Source organism: Ailuropoda melanoleuca, chromosome 12 (genome assembly GCF_002007445.2).
Source record: "Ailuropoda melanoleuca isolate Jingjing chromosome 12, ASM200744v2, whole genome shotgun sequence".
In the NCBI taxonomy this organism is placed as follows: Eukaryota; Metazoa; Chordata; class Mammalia; order Carnivora; family Ursidae; genus Ailuropoda; species Ailuropoda melanoleuca.
Genome location: NC_048229.1, coordinates 49,235,295 through 49,254,864, shown reverse-complemented (window position 1 = coordinate 49,254,864; position 19,570 = coordinate 49,235,295). Strand labels below are relative to the sequence as shown.

The window sequence follows — 19,570 nt, the reverse complement described above, 5'->3', positions numbered from 1 at the left end:
TTTAGATTTTCCAAATTGCTGATTTAATGTATGAAAGGCTAAACAAAGTAGAAACACTGGTGCTTTATAAAAATGAAGTATAACATTTTGAAACAAATGTTACAGATCTATAAATATTCAGTATGCAGAATACTTCCTAGTTACTGGTATGCACCTTGTCAAAACCTGTTCGTGGACATGACCTATTATATATACACCATGTATACCGTGGTTAATGATCTTTTTTTCTGTTAGGAAATTTTCTGAATGAGAAAACCAGAAAACTTCAGGTGTGACTTTCACTAGAGTCGGGGAGGCACCTTCATGCCGGCCCATGACCCCTAGGGAAAGGTCAGTGTTAGAAAAGATACTTGTCCTGTCATAAAACAGAACAACGCCTGTGAGGAAGGGGCCCGGCCCCTAGAAGACACGCTGAGCAAAAGTGACCGCAGGTGCCTTTTAGGGTCCGTTCCACACATTGGTCAGCACATCAGAAACTCAGAACTTCCAAAATTGTGCTTATCGGAGGACTGTGCGTGAATTGGAAATAAAAAGATAGGACTGATACCTACTTTTTAAACTCCAGATTAGGATTTCTGTTGCTGGAGGAAAAAAGTAATTTGAATATTGCAAGAGTAGAAGTAGGCGCACCTCAGAGAGACCCAGCGCACCTAGGTGTGTCTGCCATCGTATCCGTGACAGAACCTTCCCGACCTCCCAGGAGAGCCCTGCCCAGCAGTCCTGGTCGCTGCCGATTTAAGTGTACGGGTTGCAGTGTAGTACCCGCCGGAAACCAGCCCTCTATATGAAAAGTTGGTGCATAAAAGCCGTTTTTAAGTGAGGTTATTCCCCTTAACAGCAGTTGTGCCGTAAAACTCCTTTGTACAGCAAGTTCTTGTAATTCATTCCTCTCTCCCAGTGGCGCACAAGCTCGGAGCCGCGCTCGCGCATCCGCTCCTCTGTGCAAACTAGATAAGCCCCTTCTCAGGCAGATAAGCCTGCAGACCCGGCCGAGCAGACAGCGGGTTCAGCTCCAGTCCTCCCTGCCCTTGGCTGCAACCCCGTGTCCGCTTTTGAAGTCTCCCATATGCAAGATTGCCTGTAATGGCAGGGGGTTCCCGGAGGTCCCCCGAGCTGGGAATCCCTGCTCTGTAGTGAAATGCAGCTGTGTGAGAAACCCCGGGCGCGCTCTGGTGAGGAGGCAGCAAAGCTGAGCCAGAAAAAGGAATGGGTTCCTTCTCACCTGGAAACACAGTTCAAGCTGACTTCCGACTCTGAGAATTGAAGCGCTGGGAGACGCATCTTGCAGACCTGGCTTTTCGCACTTGCCATGATTCCCACGGCTCAGCATTGCCCACGTCTGGGACCCTCTGCACGCTTCCGTGGAGTGGATGCTTTTCATTTGGCAGCTCTTCAAGTTAGGTGTGAGGAATAAAGAAAAGGAAGGAAGCACTACAGGTTGTCTGCGTCCCGTCTGCACGGACTCCGCTCCTTTCCACTGCAGAAGCTGAGATTTAGCGGAAGACCGCAGGGCAGTGCCGCGCACACGCGGGAGCGGTCGCAGAGGGCTAGGAGGTGGTGCCTTATTTCCTGGGCTCCGCCGCCGCTTGCCTTCTTGCCACATTCCTCCGGGCCTCACCACCCCCAGCTGGGCCGATCCAGAAACAGACACTGGACGGTAGGTTCTCCTCCCGTGTCCGTGGTTAAAAAGACAGTACGCTGGAGGAAGAGATTTTGTCTGGCATCTAAGATATCAGTAAAGGGTAAAACCTCCACTAGTAGTAGACCCATTTAAAACAGACACACGCTAGTGATGACGAGAGGTGACAACTGTCCACGGGGGTTCTTCCTCCCTAGAAACCACAGATGGAAAACAGCCTTCCAGCTGTAGTCACCGGAACGCCTGTGTGAGAAATGTAGACTCCCATGGCTGATCCGCTGGGGAGAAAGGAGCACCCAGCCCATCCTGGAGGACTCGTCCCAGTGTCGTACCTAGAAAAGACAGGTCCCACTGTGCAGCTCGCAGGCCAGGCAGGGTATGGGCGGTTCATGCTGACATCACCACAGCACCTAGGGGACCGAGCATCTGAACCTCACGAGCGAGCCTCTCCACGCTGTCTAGAGGCTATGGCAAAGACTCGGGCGGCACGGAGGTTCCGGCTGCCTGTGCGTGGCACGGCTCCGTGGTCACCTCAGGCTGGGGTCTGATGCACATTTCCAGAAATCCTCTAGCACAAGTCCGAGGAAGCCACACACAGCCATCTGCTGGGGTAGTGATGGCCAGACCCGTGGAATGCCTTTGTGACTGGTGTGGGGCCGAGTGCTCCCCTTGGCTTGTCTCACGGAAGGAAATCCGCTTCCAGCATGTTATGCACCTACCAGAAGCCCTCAGTTCAGTCCCAGCCCCTGGAACTTGGCAGTGTCTGTACAGACAAAGTAAGTCCTCAGCTCGCCTTTGCCTTTGACGTTGATCAGTCCCCGGCATTCGCAAGAATAACCTAGTCCCTGGAGGACGGTGCATGTCTCCTCAGTAACCTGAAAAGGACAACAGTCTTGGGAAGCAGGAACAACACTTGCTGTGGGGGGACAGGCAGAAATCAGCCCCAAGCAGCACACACGTCTGGTGTCCCTCAAGCACGTCAGGGCTGGAGTCACATAGCTGATCGATGCCCGGGTCCCCGCGCCTCTAGGAAGTTCCTCCCCCTGTGGTCACAGGTTACCCAGCTGAGTTGTACCTGGATCTTGCCAAGTTCTCCAGTGCTCTCCATCCTGCTGGCGACGTTAACCGTGTTTCCCCAGATGTCGTACTGAGGTTTTCGTGCCCCAATCACTCCAGCAATCACGGGCCCGTGGTTTATGCCTGAAGGTGACATTTGAGTCTCAGAGGCCAAGCCTCAGGCTCTGCCCTTAGTGGGAGCCCACAGAGGCCAGCAGCAACCACAGAAAGCACCAACAGCTGAAATGGGGGTTGGAGGGGGCTTCCCAAGCCCGTGACAGGAGCTCTCATTCAGGGTATGGGAGGGGCACTCCCCAGGCAGCCCTCTTCCGGCTCCTTGCTCCAGAAATCTGGCTGAGGTTAGCACTTTTCTAGTGTCTGCTCATCTCCCAACAAAGAGTAAATGGGCTTTGAGTACCAGCCCTGTTAGTTAACACGGAGTAGTTAGGTCAATAACTCTGCTTTGTTCTCAGTATGTTTTAAGGTTTACAGAAGGTGATTTTTGGGTTCTCCATTTTCTGTAGTGTTCTGTTCCTCTCTACTCAGAACTTTCAAAGGTAACTTTATAAACAGAATGCAAAGAAAGAATAATTGCCCCATCACCAGTGTTGTAAGACCAAGAGGGATTTCTCAAACCTTTCCTACCAGACAGTGAAGCACCCCCTCAGGCCCGAGCGCAGGCTTGCCAGGACGCACGGCCTGCCCCGCCCCCCCGCCCGCCCACGCTTTGGGCCCTCACCAACTCGGAGGCGGAAGGAGTTGAACGAGTGCCGGTTGATGCCGTCCAGCTTGCTCATCAGGGCGATGCTGAACTCCACCATGATGCCAATGTGTGCGTGCTGCCGCTCCAGGTCCTGCGGGGACAGAGTGCTGCACACGGGACCTAGGGGATCCCCTGCCCCGACTTCCCGCCCCCACCGGGTGTCGTGTGGCATGAGGCGCCTCCCCCAGGCTGAGCTCTGAGGCCCTCTGCCCCCCCCCAGGACAGGGCAGGAGGGGGTGTCTCCTCTAAGTCAGGTGACAGGGCTGAGACCTGTTGAATGTCCCTACTGTGGGGCTGGGACGTGAGGCCACCGGCTCCGCTCCGTACCTGGTTCTCAGTCCCTGAGGGGCTGCTGAGCCCTGCAGCTGCCATGTACGTGCTGCCGATGGTCTTGATCTTCTCCACGCTGCTGAACTTGGGCTTCAGGAGCAGCTGCGGGACAGGGACGCCCCACGGCCTGAGAAGGGGGATCCCTGCCGCTACTGCTCCTGATGCTGACATCCCTCACGTTCGGCCCCCCTTGTGACCGGACAGCCAAGTCCACACAGGGGCAAGGCCTCGGGTCCTCCTCCTGCCCCTGGCCCTCCCATTTGCGTCTGGGCTCTTGTCCTTAAGGGGCAAGCATAGCCCAACAGGATCTCCCCAGGAATGTCAAATGTCTGAAGCTAAGAATGAAGCCCAGGGGCGCCTTGGGAGGGGGGGGCTCAGTTAAGCATCTGACTCTTGGTTTCAGCTCAGGTCACGATCTCGGGGTCCTAGGAACGAGCCCCATGTTGGGCTCCATGATGAGTATACAGTCTTCTTAAAATTCTCTTCCTCTGCCCCTCCCCCTACTTGTGTGCGCACATACGAGCTCTCTTTCTCTAAAACAAATCCTTTAAAAAAAAAAAGTCCAAACCGACGACTTCTCTGGAACAGTTGGCAGCGTGGGCTTCGCTGGGAATCAAACTACAGCAGCCCCCCTTATCCACTCCCAGACCCCAGTGAACGCCTGCATCTACACAGCACGTGCTCTTCCGTCCACGAACTTGCTGTGACGAGGCTTACTGCAGAAATCCGGCACAGTGGAAGATTAGTAACACAACCGCCTGCCTTAATAAAAATTACATGAACGGTCCCACTCTCAAAAATCTTCCTGTACTGCATTCGTTCCTCCTCCTTGTGATGACAAGAAGCGAGGCCCATGAAGGGAATGCTGGGACGTGGCGTTCGGCCACTACTGACCTTCTGACCATGTATCAGGAGGGGGTCATCTGTCAGAGCCCGCGTGGCGGACCGCAGCTAACCAACCACAAATAAGGGGACCACTGCCTTCACCAAGGACCGAAGTCTGATCTTAGCCTGCAGCTGCCGCTTGCAGAGAAGATAACTAAGTGCTTACTGCGGACAACACGGCAAAGGGTGCGTGTGTCCCCCGTGATTTGCATGGCACCCCCGCCCCCGGGGGGCCCGCACCCTGCTGTCCGCGGCCAGGCGGTACCTCGTCGAAGTCGGCGATGATCTCGTTCAGTAGCCGCAGACACTCCAGCCCCTCCTTGTTGACGTCGCACTCCGTATAGAAGACTTTGAAGTCCGGCACGGACGCGAACAGGACACACACGCAGTCGTAGGACTGATGGTACCAGTCCTGGAGGGGGCGGGGGAGAAGACCTTGCGCCGGCCGGCCGAGGGAGGGGGCAAACTAGCACAGGGCCGCGGCCCTGGGCCAACCCACGAAACTTTCAGGGGAGGAGGGGGCGCGACACAAGTGTCGCTCGGCCTGCCTTACGCATGGGCCTCCTATCTGGGGGCTGTTACAAAAATCAGATCCTGAGTGCGCTGGCGGGTCGGGCTCGGGGTGGTTCTGGCTCTGCAGGACCCTGCATCCCACGGCGGAGGCTGAGAGCCCTGGGGACGGCGAAGCTCACCGGCAGGAGGCCTGGGTCCTAAGCCCGAGTACCTGTCCCCTCTTGTGTAAAACGCTGCTGCACGGAACCCGCGACACACGCACGTTTTCATCCGCACGGACCGTCCAGACCACAACGGCCTGGACACACAGCTGATGCCCAAACCACCCACCGCGGGCGGCCCCACGTCATGGGTGGAAACCACAGCCTGGGGCCTGGCCGGACCCTCCGTCCTTCCCTACCCCAAGCAGGCCTGCCCCTGCCGGCGCCACACCTCATTTAACTTGTCGCCAATGAAGTGAGCGGCCACGTGGGCTGGCAAGACATTCTCCAGAAGAAGGCGGTTCACATTCTCCATGGTTTCAAACTCCTCGTGTTCCTTCTTGAACTTCGTCTTCCACAAACAGTCCAGGCGGCAGTAGTAGTCAATCTGCAGACAGCGGGGCGCATCGGTGTCCTGGCCGCTGTGAGCGGGGACACGAGGACACCGGGCAGGGGGCGGGACACACGTGTAACCCCGGGGCCCACTGAGCCAGCCCCTCAGCACTTCCACCCTGCATCACCGACGGATGTCCCCAGCTCAGCGGCCACCTCCCCGTGGCCTCAGAATCCCAGTCAGCTGTGACTCAGTTCTCAAGTGGCCTATGTGACCAAGCGTCACTGGCATCCTGAGGGGAGGCGATGCAGGGAGGTGAGGACTCGGGGACCCCTGCCCTGGGGACCAGGGCTGTTGGGTCTTCCGTGCACCCCCAAGTCTGCGGCCCCGCTGAGCACGGGCCGCCAGGCTTCCCGGCCTACCTGTCTGGAGAGCATGAGCAGGGTGACGTAAAACAGAACCAGGTAGAAATTGATCATGGCCTTCGGGTCCTTCCACACGCAGAATGAGGAGCTGCCAGACACGAAGCAAAGGCCGTAGTCGTTCCCCTCCCGCCGGGCCCTCGGATGCATGAGCGGGCCCACGGGAAGGCGGGAACGGACAGAACGTGCCCTCAGCACTCACACCCTCAGGACACAGGGCACTAAACAAGCGACTTCGGGTTGGAAAGAGAAGAGGGTTTGGGAGGTGGGGGAGGCCTCACTGAACTGACAGCTTGGCTCACACCAAAGTCTGAAGGAAAAGCACTCCAGGCAGGTGGGGACGGCCTAACACTCGTCCAAGTCAGGGACTGAAAGTTTAGCAGAAGGAGTTTGTAGCTCCCAGCAGACCCACGGGAGCAGATTTTGTTCTGGGTCCCCAAATTCCAGGGGAGCCAGGCCCCTCTGCTCAACCCACCTGGGGCCCGGAGCCCCCAGAAGCACACACACGCCACAGGGGTCAGCCCCCTGTCCAGAGACAGACAGGAGACAACTGCTCCTTCCAGAACTCTGTGGAGATCCGGGACACAGCTCAAAGAGGGGGACTGGGCTAGAGATGAAGCCTTCCCCCCTCTGCACCCCCAGAATGGCATAGAGACAGGAGGACCCAGGAAGCCTCCATGGGACTCGGGATGTCCCCCAGAGAACCTGCAAACGAGTCACACTCTTCAGCTCTTGAGTGTACAGACCTGGGACCGTCACGTCCCCTTCTGTAAAATGGAGACCGTGCCTCCTGCCAGCCCAGCCCACCAGGTGTCCAGTCCAGATGGGACTGTGAAGGCAAATGCAGCACGGTTTGACGTGACACCCCAAGGACCACACTCGAGACAGGCGGTGAGACAGAGGGTGCTTCAGGCCCTACCTGAGGGTGCCGTTGGTCTCGGTGAGGTTGGCCACAGTGTGGCCACAGCAGCCCGACTGCCAGCACGGGGAGATATTGAAGAGCACCAGGTAAGCCACCAAGGCCACGGTCAACAGCACGACCTTCAGCTCCAGGCTCATCCGCAGGAAGACCGAGCAAGCAACAAAGGCCAGGATGCAGCTACAGGTGTAATACTGGGGTGATTGGGGCGGGGGGGGGGGAGTGTCGGTCACCATGAGGCAGCTCCTGGACCCAGGGTCACCGGAGAGGGCGCGCCTCTAGCACCAGCACTCTGACTCTGAGCCCCTTTCCAGCGCGGGGGACCTGCGGCGTGCCATCCTGTCTGCAGCACTGCTCTCTTGCCTTGATGTCCTCCCTTCTTAGCAAAGAGTAGACAACAGAATCTAGAACTTTCTAGCATCGCATTGTTTTCGCTATTTTTACTTCTACTTACGGCAGGTGAACTCATTGAAGGGAGGAAAAAAAAAAAAAAGTAAAACCGCAGCGGTCTGTGGATGTGGCCAAGGCGAGGGCAGCGGTACACACACACCTGAACGGCCTCCCCGCCTCCTGTTCTGCCCCAAGCTTGCCCTTCCCAAAGGGCACAGATGCCCATGTTACTCTCCCGCTCAAGATCATGCTTGGGCTCCCCACTGCCCCCAAAAGAGAGACCAAGCTCTTACCCTGGCGTTCACGCTGCCCCGATGGAGATCAAACCTACCTCCGGCTCCATGTCCCGACTGTCACCTGCAGCCCTGCCGGCTCCCACTGAGTGCCTCAACTTTTCTCCCTGTCCCCTCTCCATCCCGTCCTGGAACTGAGTGCCTCAACTTTTCTCCCTGTCCCCTCTCCATCCCGTCCTGGAACCTTTCTGCCCTTCAGAGACCAGCTCGAAATTCACCACGGCCCCCTGAAGTCCCACAGCCCTCCGCCGCCGTCCATCAGGGCTCCCCAGACCTGGCTTCTGCCGTCGGCCTGCCCGACACCAGTCATGGCTCGACCACCCATGAGGCCAACCAGCCAGCCTCTCCGGGCCCCTCGTCAATGGGCCAGCCTCGGGTGAGCTGTCCAGAGACACTCCCCAGCACCCTTGGATGAAGCAGCCCCGGCCCCGAAGCTGCCCTGTCCTCCAGGACCAGAGGCCACCTCGGCCCTGCCTGGGCCTTGCTCTCTCCGTCTCCCAGGAGAGGCTGGACTGCACCCTCCTGCATCCCGCGGCCCCAGGCACTCGGGCAGAGCGTGCTCAGGAGCCAGGCCAAGTGGGGACATGCGGGGCCCAGCGGTCTGCACCAGGGCCTGGCTGCACTCACCGGGAAGAGCTCGCACAGCGTCAGCTCCCTGCTGCTCACAGCCCTCGGGCTCGGGATCGTCTGGTTGCCCGCAGGCAGCCCCAGGGCCCAGAGAGGCATCAGCGGCTACAGAGAAGACAGGTCACCATGAGGGGTGGTCCAGGGACCTGGGACTCCAGGACCTGCCCGGGCTGAGCGGGGCCGGGGTCGAGGCCTCCACGAGCAGCACGAACATCTCCCGCCAGGCCCAGCTCCAGGCACAACCAGAGCCATGGCACCCCGGCACCCCGGCTCCCCACACAGGCATCAGCTTCACGGTGCGGAGGGGTCCGGGGCAGAGGGGGTGTCAAATGAAGCCCCACGTGTGCCATCACCAGAGCATCAGAGGCCGATTCGGGGCTGGGGGAGGCAGGGGAGAAGCCGGGATCAGCATTGTCTGTGAGACCCCCCCTTCTCCCCAGATGACCCTGAGTGGGGGTCATGGCGTCAGGGACACGGAGAGCCCCTGGCACTAGAGGTCGGAGCTGGGAGGACCGGCAGGGACACGTGCTGTCCACAGCACTGAGCACATGAGCCAGGCCTGAGAAGCAGGGGCTCTAGCGTGCCCCCTCGCCTGTGCCCAGGGCTACTTGCCACTAGCGAGGAACCAGAGTCTCAGAGAGAGTAAGCCAGGGCCTCCCCAGGTAGAAGGATAGGAAGGTACAGAATGCAGGACAGCCCATCTTTGTGGGGCTGGCCATGTAAGCTCTCAGGGACCCCAGGTCCTCGTTGAAAGGGATAAAGAAAAGGGGGGTAATCAGAGGGGGGAATGAAACATGAGAGTCTATGGACTGTGAGAGGCAAACTGAGGACTTCAGAGGGGAGGGGGTGGGGGAATGGGATAGACTGGTGATGGGTAGTAAGGAGGGCACGTATTGCATGGTGCACTGGGTGTTATACGCAACTAATGAAGCATCAAACTTTACATCGGAATCTGGGGATGTACTGTATGGTGATTAACACAATATAATAAAATAAAATTTAAAAAAAAAAAAAGAAAAGCGAAGGGGAAGGAGGCCGGAGCCTCACAGAGCCCGCCCACAGGGCCCTGCAGAGAGCTACACCAGAGGCAGCTCTCGGGCAGGAGACTGGGATTCGAGAACCTGAAGGTGCCCAGGTCAAGGACTGGCTCCCCGCCCCCCCAGGAAGCCCACACAGGCAGGAGGGCTCCTCGCCGGGGCCCGCCGTCCCCACCCACCCCCAGAACCCACCAGGTTGACGATGGCGATGCTGAGCAGGCTGCCAATAGTCAGGACGGCCAGGAACAAGCGCAGCAGGGGCTGGGTCTCCACCCTCTCAGACATGGCCTGCAACGTTCCCCGGGCCGGCCAGCACCTCTGTGGAGTCACGGGCTCAGCACCAGGACAGGGGCCCCTCAGTCCAAGGGCCCAGCAGACGTGAGAGCTCCCGAGGGCCCCACTAGGGACGGGCCGCAGGTGCGCCATGCCCTGTGCCCAGAGCTCAGGACACATGGGGTGCACAGACAGAAGGGACGTTCCCACCTTCAGGGCCCGAGACAGCAGCAGCCACCTGGGGGCCGCCGGCAGCCCAGGAAGGTGGGGTTCCTGGGAGAAGCGCTCTGCTAACTATCGCCCGGGCAGGAGGGGCGCGGAGGGCCAGCAGGGCGGGGCCCGGCCAGGGGCCTCTCACTTACCGAGAACTCACGGGCAAAGCACAGGCCCAGCACCAGCCCCAGCACACAGGCCACCAGCCCGAAGGACACACCCAGAGCCGCCATCCTGGAGAGAAAACCCTGGTTCTGGGGGGCCACCTGCCCAGGGCCAAGCTGCAGGTGTGCTCCCCAACCCCCCAGCGCCCCAATTCTCGGGCCCCCGGTCGCCTCCTTCCCCCCCAGACTGCCAGCTACGCACAGCAAAGGGGATCTCTGAGAACCGTGCTCCGGCTGCCCCGCTCATGACCCATGAGGCCTGGGCCATGTATCTAAGAAAGCGGCGGGCACGCAGCCTCCAGGCCCGCGGCCAGCACCCAAGTCCCAGACAGAAGGGCTTCTTCCTACTTCGTCCTTAGGAAGCACATCCTAAACCCCAATCCTAGTGGGTCCTTCGGTCTCACCACCCTTCCAGAAATCACGTAGCAGACCTTACTCGTTTCCTGTGACCTCCCCCCCACGCCCCTTCCCATCCACCGCCAGCAGGGGCCGGGCACCCGGATAGGGCGTGAAGCCAAGCCTCAGTTTCCCACATTGAAGAGGGAGCTGGCGGCAGCTACGGTTCAGGGGGTCTGCCCTTCCAGGACAGCGAACACCTCAGGCGGCGACATGCCCACAGGCCCCCACTGGTCTCAGGAGCCTGGGGAGGCCTGTGGCTTGACAGGACAGGCACGTTCCATGGAAACGAAAGGAAGCCCTGGTGAGCCCAGGTGTGGGGCCACAGCCCCCGGTCCAGTCTCTGGGACTCCAGGGCTCAGGTCACATCCTGCTGGGCGGGCAGTGCACACAGGGTTCCTGGGGACCCTGCCAGAATGCCACCAGGCCCCCGCCACTCCTGGCCCGACCCTAGTGGGCCCGCCCAGCCCGACTGACCTGGGCACAAGCAGGACCTGGACCAGCAGGATGCAGACGAAGACGAGGCCGGCGCAGGCGAAGTAGTGGCGGGCCCGCGGGATGGGCGCCAGGCGGTACTGGGGGCGACGGGGTGGTCAGGGCCACTCGCTCCGGCCCCTCCACTGCCCGCCCCGTCTCAAATCAGAACTCACACCCTGGGGGTGCCTGGGTGGCTCAGTGGGTGAAGCATTCGGCTCAGGTCATGATCTCGGGGTCCCACTCAGCGGGGAGTCTGCTTCCCCCCCTCCCTCTGCCTTCCCCCCCACCCCATGCATGCGGGCACGTGCGCGCTCTCTCTCTAACAAATCTTCAAAAATAAAAACCTCACACCCTCCTTGAGTTCCAGGTGATGATGGGACATCATCACGACCAAATGACCTTCATTCAGGTCCCTGATGTTCAGAGCTGATCCCTTCCCCTCCCCCTCCCCACCCAGGTCTCTGTCTCTATTTCCCAGGTCCCTGAGAAGCCCATGGCCCCAAGCTTGTGGACGGGAACCAAATCTGAGTTCTGGGGCTGGTGGTGGGTCTGTCGTCTCCCCAAACCCAGGAGTAAGGCTGGGCCTGAGCTCCTAGCTAGTGGAGGGGGGACCCCGTGCTGCTCGTGCCCTCTACGCCAGGCACGATCTCATGATCAGGCCACATCCTGCTGCTGGTGAGCAAATCAGGACTCAGAGAGTCCAGCAGCCTGCCTGGGGTCACAGAGCTGCTGGAAGGCCTGCTGGGCAGGTTTCCCTCGGACCCCAAGCTCCTCGCCTAGGGAGCCCCCAACTCAGGAAGTGCCAGCCAGAGGAAGACCCGCCCCCCCCACCAATCCTAGAGGCTGAGAAGGGAGAGAGGTGGTCCCAGTACCAGAGCCCCGTGGCCTGGGGCCACCCTCTCGGGCCACGCCAGAGGCCAAGGTGGGCTCTGAAGTCTGTGAAGCAGGTAGCAGCGGCCACCTTGTCCAGCCATGTGAGCTTTCAAGGACACACGTGTGCCAGGGACATGGCCGGGACCCAGTAGGCGCTCAGTCAATCAGTACACAGTTGTGTAAGGCCACAAAAGCACGGAGTTGTAGCACAGATGGGAGAACCAGACTAAGGCGCACACTGGCCCTTCCCAGCTGAGGTTCTAGCACGTGGGGGGGGCTAAGGTCTCCCAAACCCAAGTGGAAGAAACACCAACGGGGCACGTCAGGTACAGGAGCGAGGCCGACAGGAAGAGCGTCCAAGCAAGGCTGGACCGGGTCCCCACCCACCCCCTAGCCGGCCGGGCTGTGGGAGTGTGGGCCACCCCGTGGCCTGCACCTGCACCCCACCCTGGGCCTGGAGCCCCCGTTCCTGGGGCTGCTGGGGGACCCTCACCTCTCGCTCGAAGTCCTTCTCCAGGAAGATAGACCCAAAGGTGTAAAAGTCATCAGACTTGGAGCAGCAGGGCCTGAAGGGTGGCAGGCACGGCAGTGAGACACAGGGCCTGCGGGGACTGGGGGCCCAGCCTTGGGAGGAGGTGGGGGAGGAGACAAGGCCCACCCTTAGGAGAAAGGCGGAAAGGGAAAGTGTAGGATGGGGAGGGGGAGGAAGCAGGGCCCCGTCCTCAGGAGGAGAAAGGAAGAGGGGATGGGGAACGGGGGATGGGGAGGGGGATGGGGCCCCGCCCTGGGGAGCAGGGAGATAGGGGGAGGCAGAAGTCGAGCCTCAGGAGGCAGCCCCCCGGGAGGCAAAGGAGCCAGCATGGAGACAGCGAGAGCTGGGCCACCAGGCACACGGGCACAAGGTGGGCCTGGCCATATGGGGGAACCCCCGTCTGAGGGGGAAACAGGGCAGAGGTCTCGGGGTCCCACCTCGTGGAGCTCAGCCCCTCGATGGCTGACAGCATCTCCTCATCGTATGAGTCGTCCTCCGACCGCCCCTTGGGGGACGTGTTCCTGGATCAGAAACCCGAACCGCATCACCAACTGGCCCAAAGGCAGGAGTGTGCGCGAGACGGCCCCCCGCTCTGGGTGCCCAGATGCCTGCAGGAGGCCCCAGAGCCTTGTGTAGGGTGGCGGAGGAACAGGAGGGTCCCACTGAGGCCCAGAGAGGGCAAGTAGAGGCCTGGCACCAAGCAGCAGGCCCAGCTGGCCAGCAGCCCAGCCAGAAGCAGACAGCGGACCTCTAAGGCCTCTCCCCCTCCAGCCGCAGACTTCCCTCACACCAACCACTGACCCTGTGATGACGTGGGGACACCACAGGCACCCCGTTACCGTGAAGTTCGGATTCCAAGCCACAACCCCTCCAAGCTGCCCTCCTGGACAGAGAATGGCCGGGCAGCCTGACTGGAGAGGGCAGACCCTAAGGGGGTAACTGGGGCAGGACTTGGCCAGGAAGGCAGGCCACGGTTGACAGAGGAGGGGACAGTGCACGTACCTGTCAGGGGTGCGGTGGCGCCGCAGGGGAATGGTCTGGAAACGAAGGGAGAGGGGACAATTACTCTGCAGTGAGGGGCCCCCAAAGTCCGTCCCACACCCTCGGACACGCGGGGCAGATGCCGAGCAGTCTGGCAGGGAGGGTCCTACCTTGGGCCTCCGCCCGCTGGGCACAGGGGTCTCGCCGCTGCTCACGCTCTCACGATGGTTGAGGTGCGCAAAGGGCCGCGCGGCCCCCCAGGACTCAAGGTAGCGGGTCATGCGCACAGACGCCCGCATCTTCAGGGCCGCATCCCCCTTGGGCTTGGGGAGGTGCTGGCTGGGCGGGGGCGGTTGCTGGCTCTGCAGGCAGACACAGACACGACCTGTCCCGTCCCCTCCCTTGTCAGCCCAGGAAGGGGCCCCCGCCCCTACCCTGCTCCCCCCAAAACACCACGCTGCCCGGAGCGCTGGCTAGGCTGGTGGAAAGAGAATGGCAGAAATGCTGCTGGGTCTGCAACCACTTGGGGTCCGGCTGTGGCCCAGTGCACTCCTTGGCTGGGTTGCAGGGGAGGTCCCAGCTTGGGCCCTGTCCTTCCCAGGTGACCAGGAAATCGGGGGTTACACACAATTGTGCACAGCCCCTCAGACCCTTCTCCGCCTCCCCAGGGAAAGATCGGGCTAAAGTCCTAAGCCCCAAGATCCCGCCAGGCCCAGGAGGCTCCGTGGGACCAGACGCTGTCCACCTTGGGGTCTGAAAGCCCATTAGCCTCTCCCCATGGGGACACCCTGGGGAGACAGCGCTCAGGAAAGCCACAAGCATCCTACCCAGCCCACCCACATGTGGCCGCCGCATGTCCTTCCTGAAGGGAGCAGCTGGAGGAAGAGCAGTACTGGCCAGGAACCCGGAGAGCCGGCCAACCGAGGGGCCAGCCCCACCCCCCGGGCGGCGTTCCAGGGAGTTCCCCTCGTGTGGCCCCCACACCACGACAGGGACCGTTACTTGCCATGAGCCTGCTATGCCAGGGAGAGGGTGTTAGCCAGGCCCGGCCTCCTCCACGGCCCCCTGCCCACCACCCCCCACCATAAGCGCAACAGCTGGGGACCTTCCCTGCTGGGGAGAATGGGCAGCCTGTGAAAGGGGGAGAGAAGAGAAAGAGCGCCAAGTCCGCCGGAGACTAGCTGGAACCATCTCCAGGTCCCCTTACCCTCTGAAGGTGCCCGCCCTCCAGGAGTCCCTGTCCCCTTGGGTCTCTGCAAACACCCACAAGGGCCAGCATCTAGGGCCACAAACACTCGCTAATCCACATGAGGCAGCTTGCCTGGAAACTTCCAGCCTCCTTTGGGGATAGAAACATTTTTAAGCCCGGAGATGCGCCTATCGGCCTCGCCAGCGGGACCAGCTGGAATCTGGCCTCTGTGAGAGGGCACCAGAGGCTGTGTGGGGCCCCGCAGACGGCCACATGCCCTGGAGTGAGGGGAGGTCCCAGTCTCCATCTCCCCTTCACCACGGCACCCAGCCGCTCAAGTTCAGGGTCACTGGCACTTTGCAGACTCCCTGAGAACTAAATGTGCACTAAAGACCCATCAGCTCTGAGTAAAAAGGCACCTGTTCCAAAGCGGGCCCCGGAGGGGGTGCACCTGCGACCTTCACCAGCCCGCAGGTGACCCGCACCAGCCACCTGCCTCCTCTGGACAACATGCAGAGGCCAAAGTTGGGGAAGGCCCGCCACAAGGACAAAGAAGGCACCCCTGAGCGTCTGTGCGCCAAGAAGGGCAGGCCTCGAACTATGTCATCAGGTGAAGAAAGCAAGGTGCGAACCGGTCGCGGGCACGCTACCCTCGGCCTGGTGAGGGCGAAGACAGTCTCTCGACTCCTCACGTGTGCATCGGCACCTCTGTGGAAGGGAAACTCAACCACACTGTCCCCTTTAGCAGGGACGCCAGCTGCAGACAGGGACGTAAGGGAAACTGTCCACAACCCCCCCTTCGCGCTTTTTGAATTTTCAACTATGTGAATAAGTGACATTTCACAAAGACGGGGAAGGCAGGGTGGCTGGAAAAAATGTAGGATGCCCAGTTAAATCCTGCACAAAACACACTCACACTAGAAACATCTTCATTGTTTATCTGAAACCGGAGCTCGCCTACCAGTCAGTCGTAGCCTTGCTGAGCGGGCTGCCCCCCGGGCGAGGGCTGAGAGCCGTGCGGCCGCGGCCTTGCTTCGTCGGGTCACACGCTCTCTGAACACCTGCTCCACGGCCTGGAAAATTGGCTCCCCTGCCCTGAGCCTGCCCGCGTGGAGCTCACACCAACAACACACACGCAGAGAGAATAAACGGGAGCGTTGGCAAGTGGGCGAAGAGGCCTCGGGCAGAGACGGCAGCAGTGACAAGGGCTCTTTGCAGTACAAGGAGCCTGGCAGTTGAGGGCAGGGGACGGGGTGAAGGGCACTCAGGGGAAGGAAGGGCAAAGCGTTCAGAGAAGAGGGCAGGGCTCAGCGCTGTGGGGTCCAGGGTGAGGCGCTGGACTGTGTTCCATGATTGTGGGGCGGGCGCAGCCCCGAGGTGCCCAGAAAGGGCTTCCCCAGATGCTAACTCAGCATCCATGGCCCACGGCCGGGGAGCGGAGGTTGCTGAACAGTTCCCGTCCCTGGGGAACATCAGGGGGGGCGGGGGGCTCGCAGGCTGGCCTTCCCCCCCCCCCCCCCCGAGACTGGCAGTCGGGCCAGCTCAGAGGACAGTCAGGGCCAGAGAGAGAGGGAGCTGGAAAGAGCCCGTCGTGGCCGACATTCTTGAGCAAGCCCCAAGGATGATTCACTGAGGCCGCCAGACGAGCTGGCCTCCCGCGGCAGGAAAGCAGGGCCTGTGTGGGCGCAGGGCAAGACCAGGGCCCACCGGCCTCGGAGCAGCCTGGCAGCTGCCTCCACCGCGGGGTCCTGACGAAAGTGGGGCCCCCCGGCAGGTGGAGGCATCAGCCCGCCGGGCGGCCACCCATGGGGTGGGGGCCAGAACCCACGACACGCCGAGGTTCCTGCCTCGTGGCCCCCTGGCCGTTCCCTGCTTTCCTGCGTCTCATCCAAAGCATGTCTCACAAATGGGTCTTTTCAAAAATCCAGGAAATGGGTGACCACCCCCTGGAAAATAAACTAGCAGTGACTATCATTTCCAGAACGTATATGAGGTGCCCAGCCTGTGGTGAATGCCTCGCTCACACGAGCCCTACCCCCTCCTGAGCCCTACCCCCCCTTCCTACTGTTGTCACTGCAATTTCACTGAGGCCCAGAGAAGCTGTGGAGCCTAGAACACTCAGGGACAGGGAGCTCACTCCCACTCCGGCCGGGCCTCTTCCCTACCTCTCTACAGCCTGGAAGAGAAAATCACTCCCTCCATGGGGGTCTCCCCGGGGTGTGGACCCCGCTCCCCTCCACAGTCCCGGCCCCCGTAAACCCCCCGCCAGCCGTCCCGCTGCTTCTGAGCCCTCGTACCCGGGGGTCGATGACCAGGTAGGTACGAATGTTCATTTCTTTCAGGTAGGGGTCCCGCTGCTGCCCGTGCCCATCCTCCACCTCATACGCCTTGTCCAGGTGGTTCAGCGTCGCCTCCGTGATGTGCACCCGGCTGCGGGGGACCAGCCCCGAGTCAGAGCAGCAGGGCCCAGAGAAGGCCGGCACCCACCTCGGGGACGAACAGCACGCAGGGCCGAGCAGGCCAGAGCCCAGCCTGGCTCCCCCAATGCGAGGTCATCGCTTCCATCTCTGACCCCACTCTGACCAACCCCCCCACTCCCCGCCCAGCCCGCAGCTGGCCCACGGCCTCTGACCCCACCACGGGCCCGCTGAGCCTCACCCAGGGACTCCAGCCGCCTCCATCCTGTTGGCCAGGGACACATCGTGGGACCACACGTCGTACTGCCACTTGCGCAGCCCAATGACCCCACACAGCACGTTCCCTGAGTGTATGCCCACACGCATGCTGATGTCCACACCCGTGGCCTCTCGCACCTGCCTGGGCAGAGCAGTCCCGTCACCCCATCCCAGCCAGGGTGGAGGAGGGACCCAGGCAAGCCACTTGCACCCCGAGCCCCAGCTTCCTCATCTGCAAAGTGGGTACAAGGCATTCCCTACCGTGCCTTGGGAAGCAGGAGGGGTCCGTGATAGGGACAGGCCCCAGTGCCCCGGGCCTGCCCATGGTACCTACTTAATGGCCTCACACATGTCCAGGCCCATCTTCACGCAGTTCCGGGCATGGGTGGGCAGGGATACGGGCAGACCCGACACGCAGTAGTAGCAGTCCCCCAGGATCTTGATCCGCATACACTCATTGGCCTGCAGGGCAAGGCAAGCAGGGGCCTGGTCGGCAGACGGCTAAAAACCGGGGTCCACACATGCCAGCCACTGCCCCTCACCCTTCAGAGGGAGCCAGACTCCTTCCTGGCCAGAGGCTTCCTCTGGGGGACCGGCCACCAGGAGCTGCTTCCAGGCCTGGAAAAAGGATTAGGGACACGGAGGGCCCTCCAGGAGGAACCCCAAAGCGAACATCAGGGGCGACAGCGAGTGTTACTAAGGATGGCCACCTGAGTGCCTCTGGGGGAGACCGTCTTCCCTTCATTCAGTCTTGCGATGTTGAAATGTGTGCTGAGCACCCGGCCCCGCCCGAGGCACTGGCACACAACAGTGAGCAAAAGAGACAAAACTCCCTACAACAAACGGCTCACACACCAGTGGCAGTTAGATGCTAAACTAGACAAAATCCATAGACACCAGCTAGTGATAAGTGCTACGGAGGAAAATGAGGGGTGGGAGGGGAGAGGAAGCTCCAGGAGGCCACAGAAGGCCTCCCAGAAAAGGTAACATTTGGGAAAGACCCGAAGGAACTGAGGGAACAAGCCACACCAGTATCTGAGGAAGAGCATTTGGGGCAGATGAAAGACGCAGCATGTGCAAAGGCCCTGTGGGCAGAAAGCTATTTGAGACCCAGCAAAGCAGCCCGTGCGGCTGGAGCGGAGGAAGTGGAGGATATGAAGACGGGTGGCAGAGGCCACAAGCCAAGGGGCCAGCAGGCATCAAGGTACCCCGAAAGATGGCTAGGCGGCCAGGGATGCAAACCAGCAGGGTCTAGGGAGTGGGGAGAAAACAGAAAGATGGAAGTGAACACTGAGACTGGGGCCACATAGGAGAATACCCCTGGGCGGGGGGCCCAGGCAGGCTGTCTGAGGTTCCATCAAAGGTAGTACTGTGGCCACTAGACCCTCTGTCAGCCCTTGGCAAAGGTAACCACACATACCAAGGCCTTGGGGGTGGGGATTTAGGGGCTCTGAATAAGGGGCTACATGCCGGCTCTAGGCCCACTCCCCAGCCCCACCCCTCACGGAGGCCTTAGCAGGCTGCCGGAAGGCCTCCCTCTCCCCCATCTGTACAAAGGGCCTGCCTCCTGCACCTGCCACAGAGGGAGGGCTGCGTCCAAGAGGACAAGGGCAGGCCCCTGGGCTTGATGGCAGGGACCGGAAGCCCAGGCCCCTAGCCCACACATGGCCCAGATACTGGGAACCCCCACCTGCTGGTTTAAGAGGTATCGTGATGGAAGGAGGCTCCTGGAGGAAGGCCCCAGACTAGACAGGCCCTCCGAGCCCCCCGGTTCACAATACCCTGAGGGACAGTGCTCCGGGGCCCCCCCCGGCCTGCGGCTTGGTCACCTCTGCGGTGGTGAGCCCTAAGGTAGGAGCCACTCCTAGTGAGGCCGTCCCTTCTAGAACAGAGCAGCTCTGACCATGAGAAAGTCTTCCCAGTAGGGGACCCGAACTGGCTTCCCACCAAGGTCCAGACCATTGATTCTCTGCACATGGAGGCGCCTGAGGGCACTTCGGAACTCGCCCAGGCCGAAGCTGTATGCGATTTGAATGTGCAGCCCACACAGACAGCCACACCGCGAATCTTAACGCGCGGGTCTCCACTTGGTGGCCGCCACTAAGCCCGTCTTCACCTGAAGCGATGCTTAGGTGCTCCCCAAGCCCTCAACCCCCTACACCCCTCTCCAAAGCCCGCAGCATACAGGCCAGGAGCCACTGGAGCTCAAGGCTGCCACCGGGCAGGTCCCAGGACCATCGGATGAGCTAATGAGCGAGCGCACCTACGTACACACACGTACATGTACACACACGTACACGTACACACACGTACGTATACGTACATGTACACACGTACACATACATGCACACACGTACACACACACGTGCGTGCATGCACGGCCCCCGCG

General features: G+C 60.8%; 1 protein-coding gene across 11 annotated transcripts in view; it reads right to left on the bottom strand.

Moving 5' to 3' along the window:
* The window catches only part of ADCY7 (adenylate cyclase 7), a 42,765-nt gene continuing 23,195 nt past the window's right edge, over positions 1 to 19,570 (bottom strand). For 8 of the 11 annotated variants that reach the window (XM_034637813.1, XM_034637819.1, XM_019794106.2 and 5 more), the window contains 19 exons: positions 17,516 to 17,643; positions 17,165 to 17,323; positions 16,804 to 16,936; positions 13,488 to 13,679; positions 13,339 to 13,373; positions 12,774 to 12,857; positions 12,298 to 12,370; positions 10,932 to 11,029; positions 10,044 to 10,128; positions 9,601 to 9,726; positions 8,372 to 8,476; positions 7,062 to 7,255; positions 6,143 to 6,233; positions 5,619 to 5,774; positions 4,939 to 5,085; positions 3,786 to 3,890; positions 3,435 to 3,549; positions 2,715 to 2,839; positions 1 to 2,514 (listed from right to left, as the gene is read on the bottom strand). In XM_034637813.1, the coding sequence (XP_034493704.1) occupies positions 2,368 to 2,514; positions 2,715 to 2,839; positions 3,435 to 3,549; positions 3,786 to 3,890; positions 4,939 to 5,085; positions 5,619 to 5,774; positions 6,143 to 6,233; positions 7,062 to 7,255; positions 8,372 to 8,476; positions 9,601 to 9,726; positions 10,044 to 10,128; positions 10,932 to 11,029; positions 12,298 to 12,370; positions 12,774 to 12,857; positions 13,339 to 13,373; positions 13,488 to 13,679; positions 16,804 to 16,936; positions 17,165 to 17,323; positions 17,516 to 17,643 (2,298 nt within the window). In that variant the 3' untranslated portion in view covers positions 1 to 2,367. Of the gene's footprint in view, positions 2,515 to 2,714; positions 2,840 to 3,434; positions 3,550 to 3,785; positions 3,891 to 4,938; positions 5,086 to 5,618; positions 5,775 to 6,142; positions 6,234 to 6,888; positions 6,972 to 7,061; positions 7,256 to 8,371; positions 8,477 to 9,600; positions 9,727 to 10,043; positions 10,129 to 10,931; positions 11,030 to 12,297; positions 12,371 to 12,773; positions 12,858 to 13,338; positions 13,374 to 13,487; positions 13,680 to 16,803; positions 16,937 to 17,164; positions 17,324 to 17,515; positions 17,644 to 19,570 lie in introns of those variants that run through there. The other 3 variants (XR_004618888.1, XM_034637820.1, XR_004618889.1) reach the window with 3 other exon arrangements.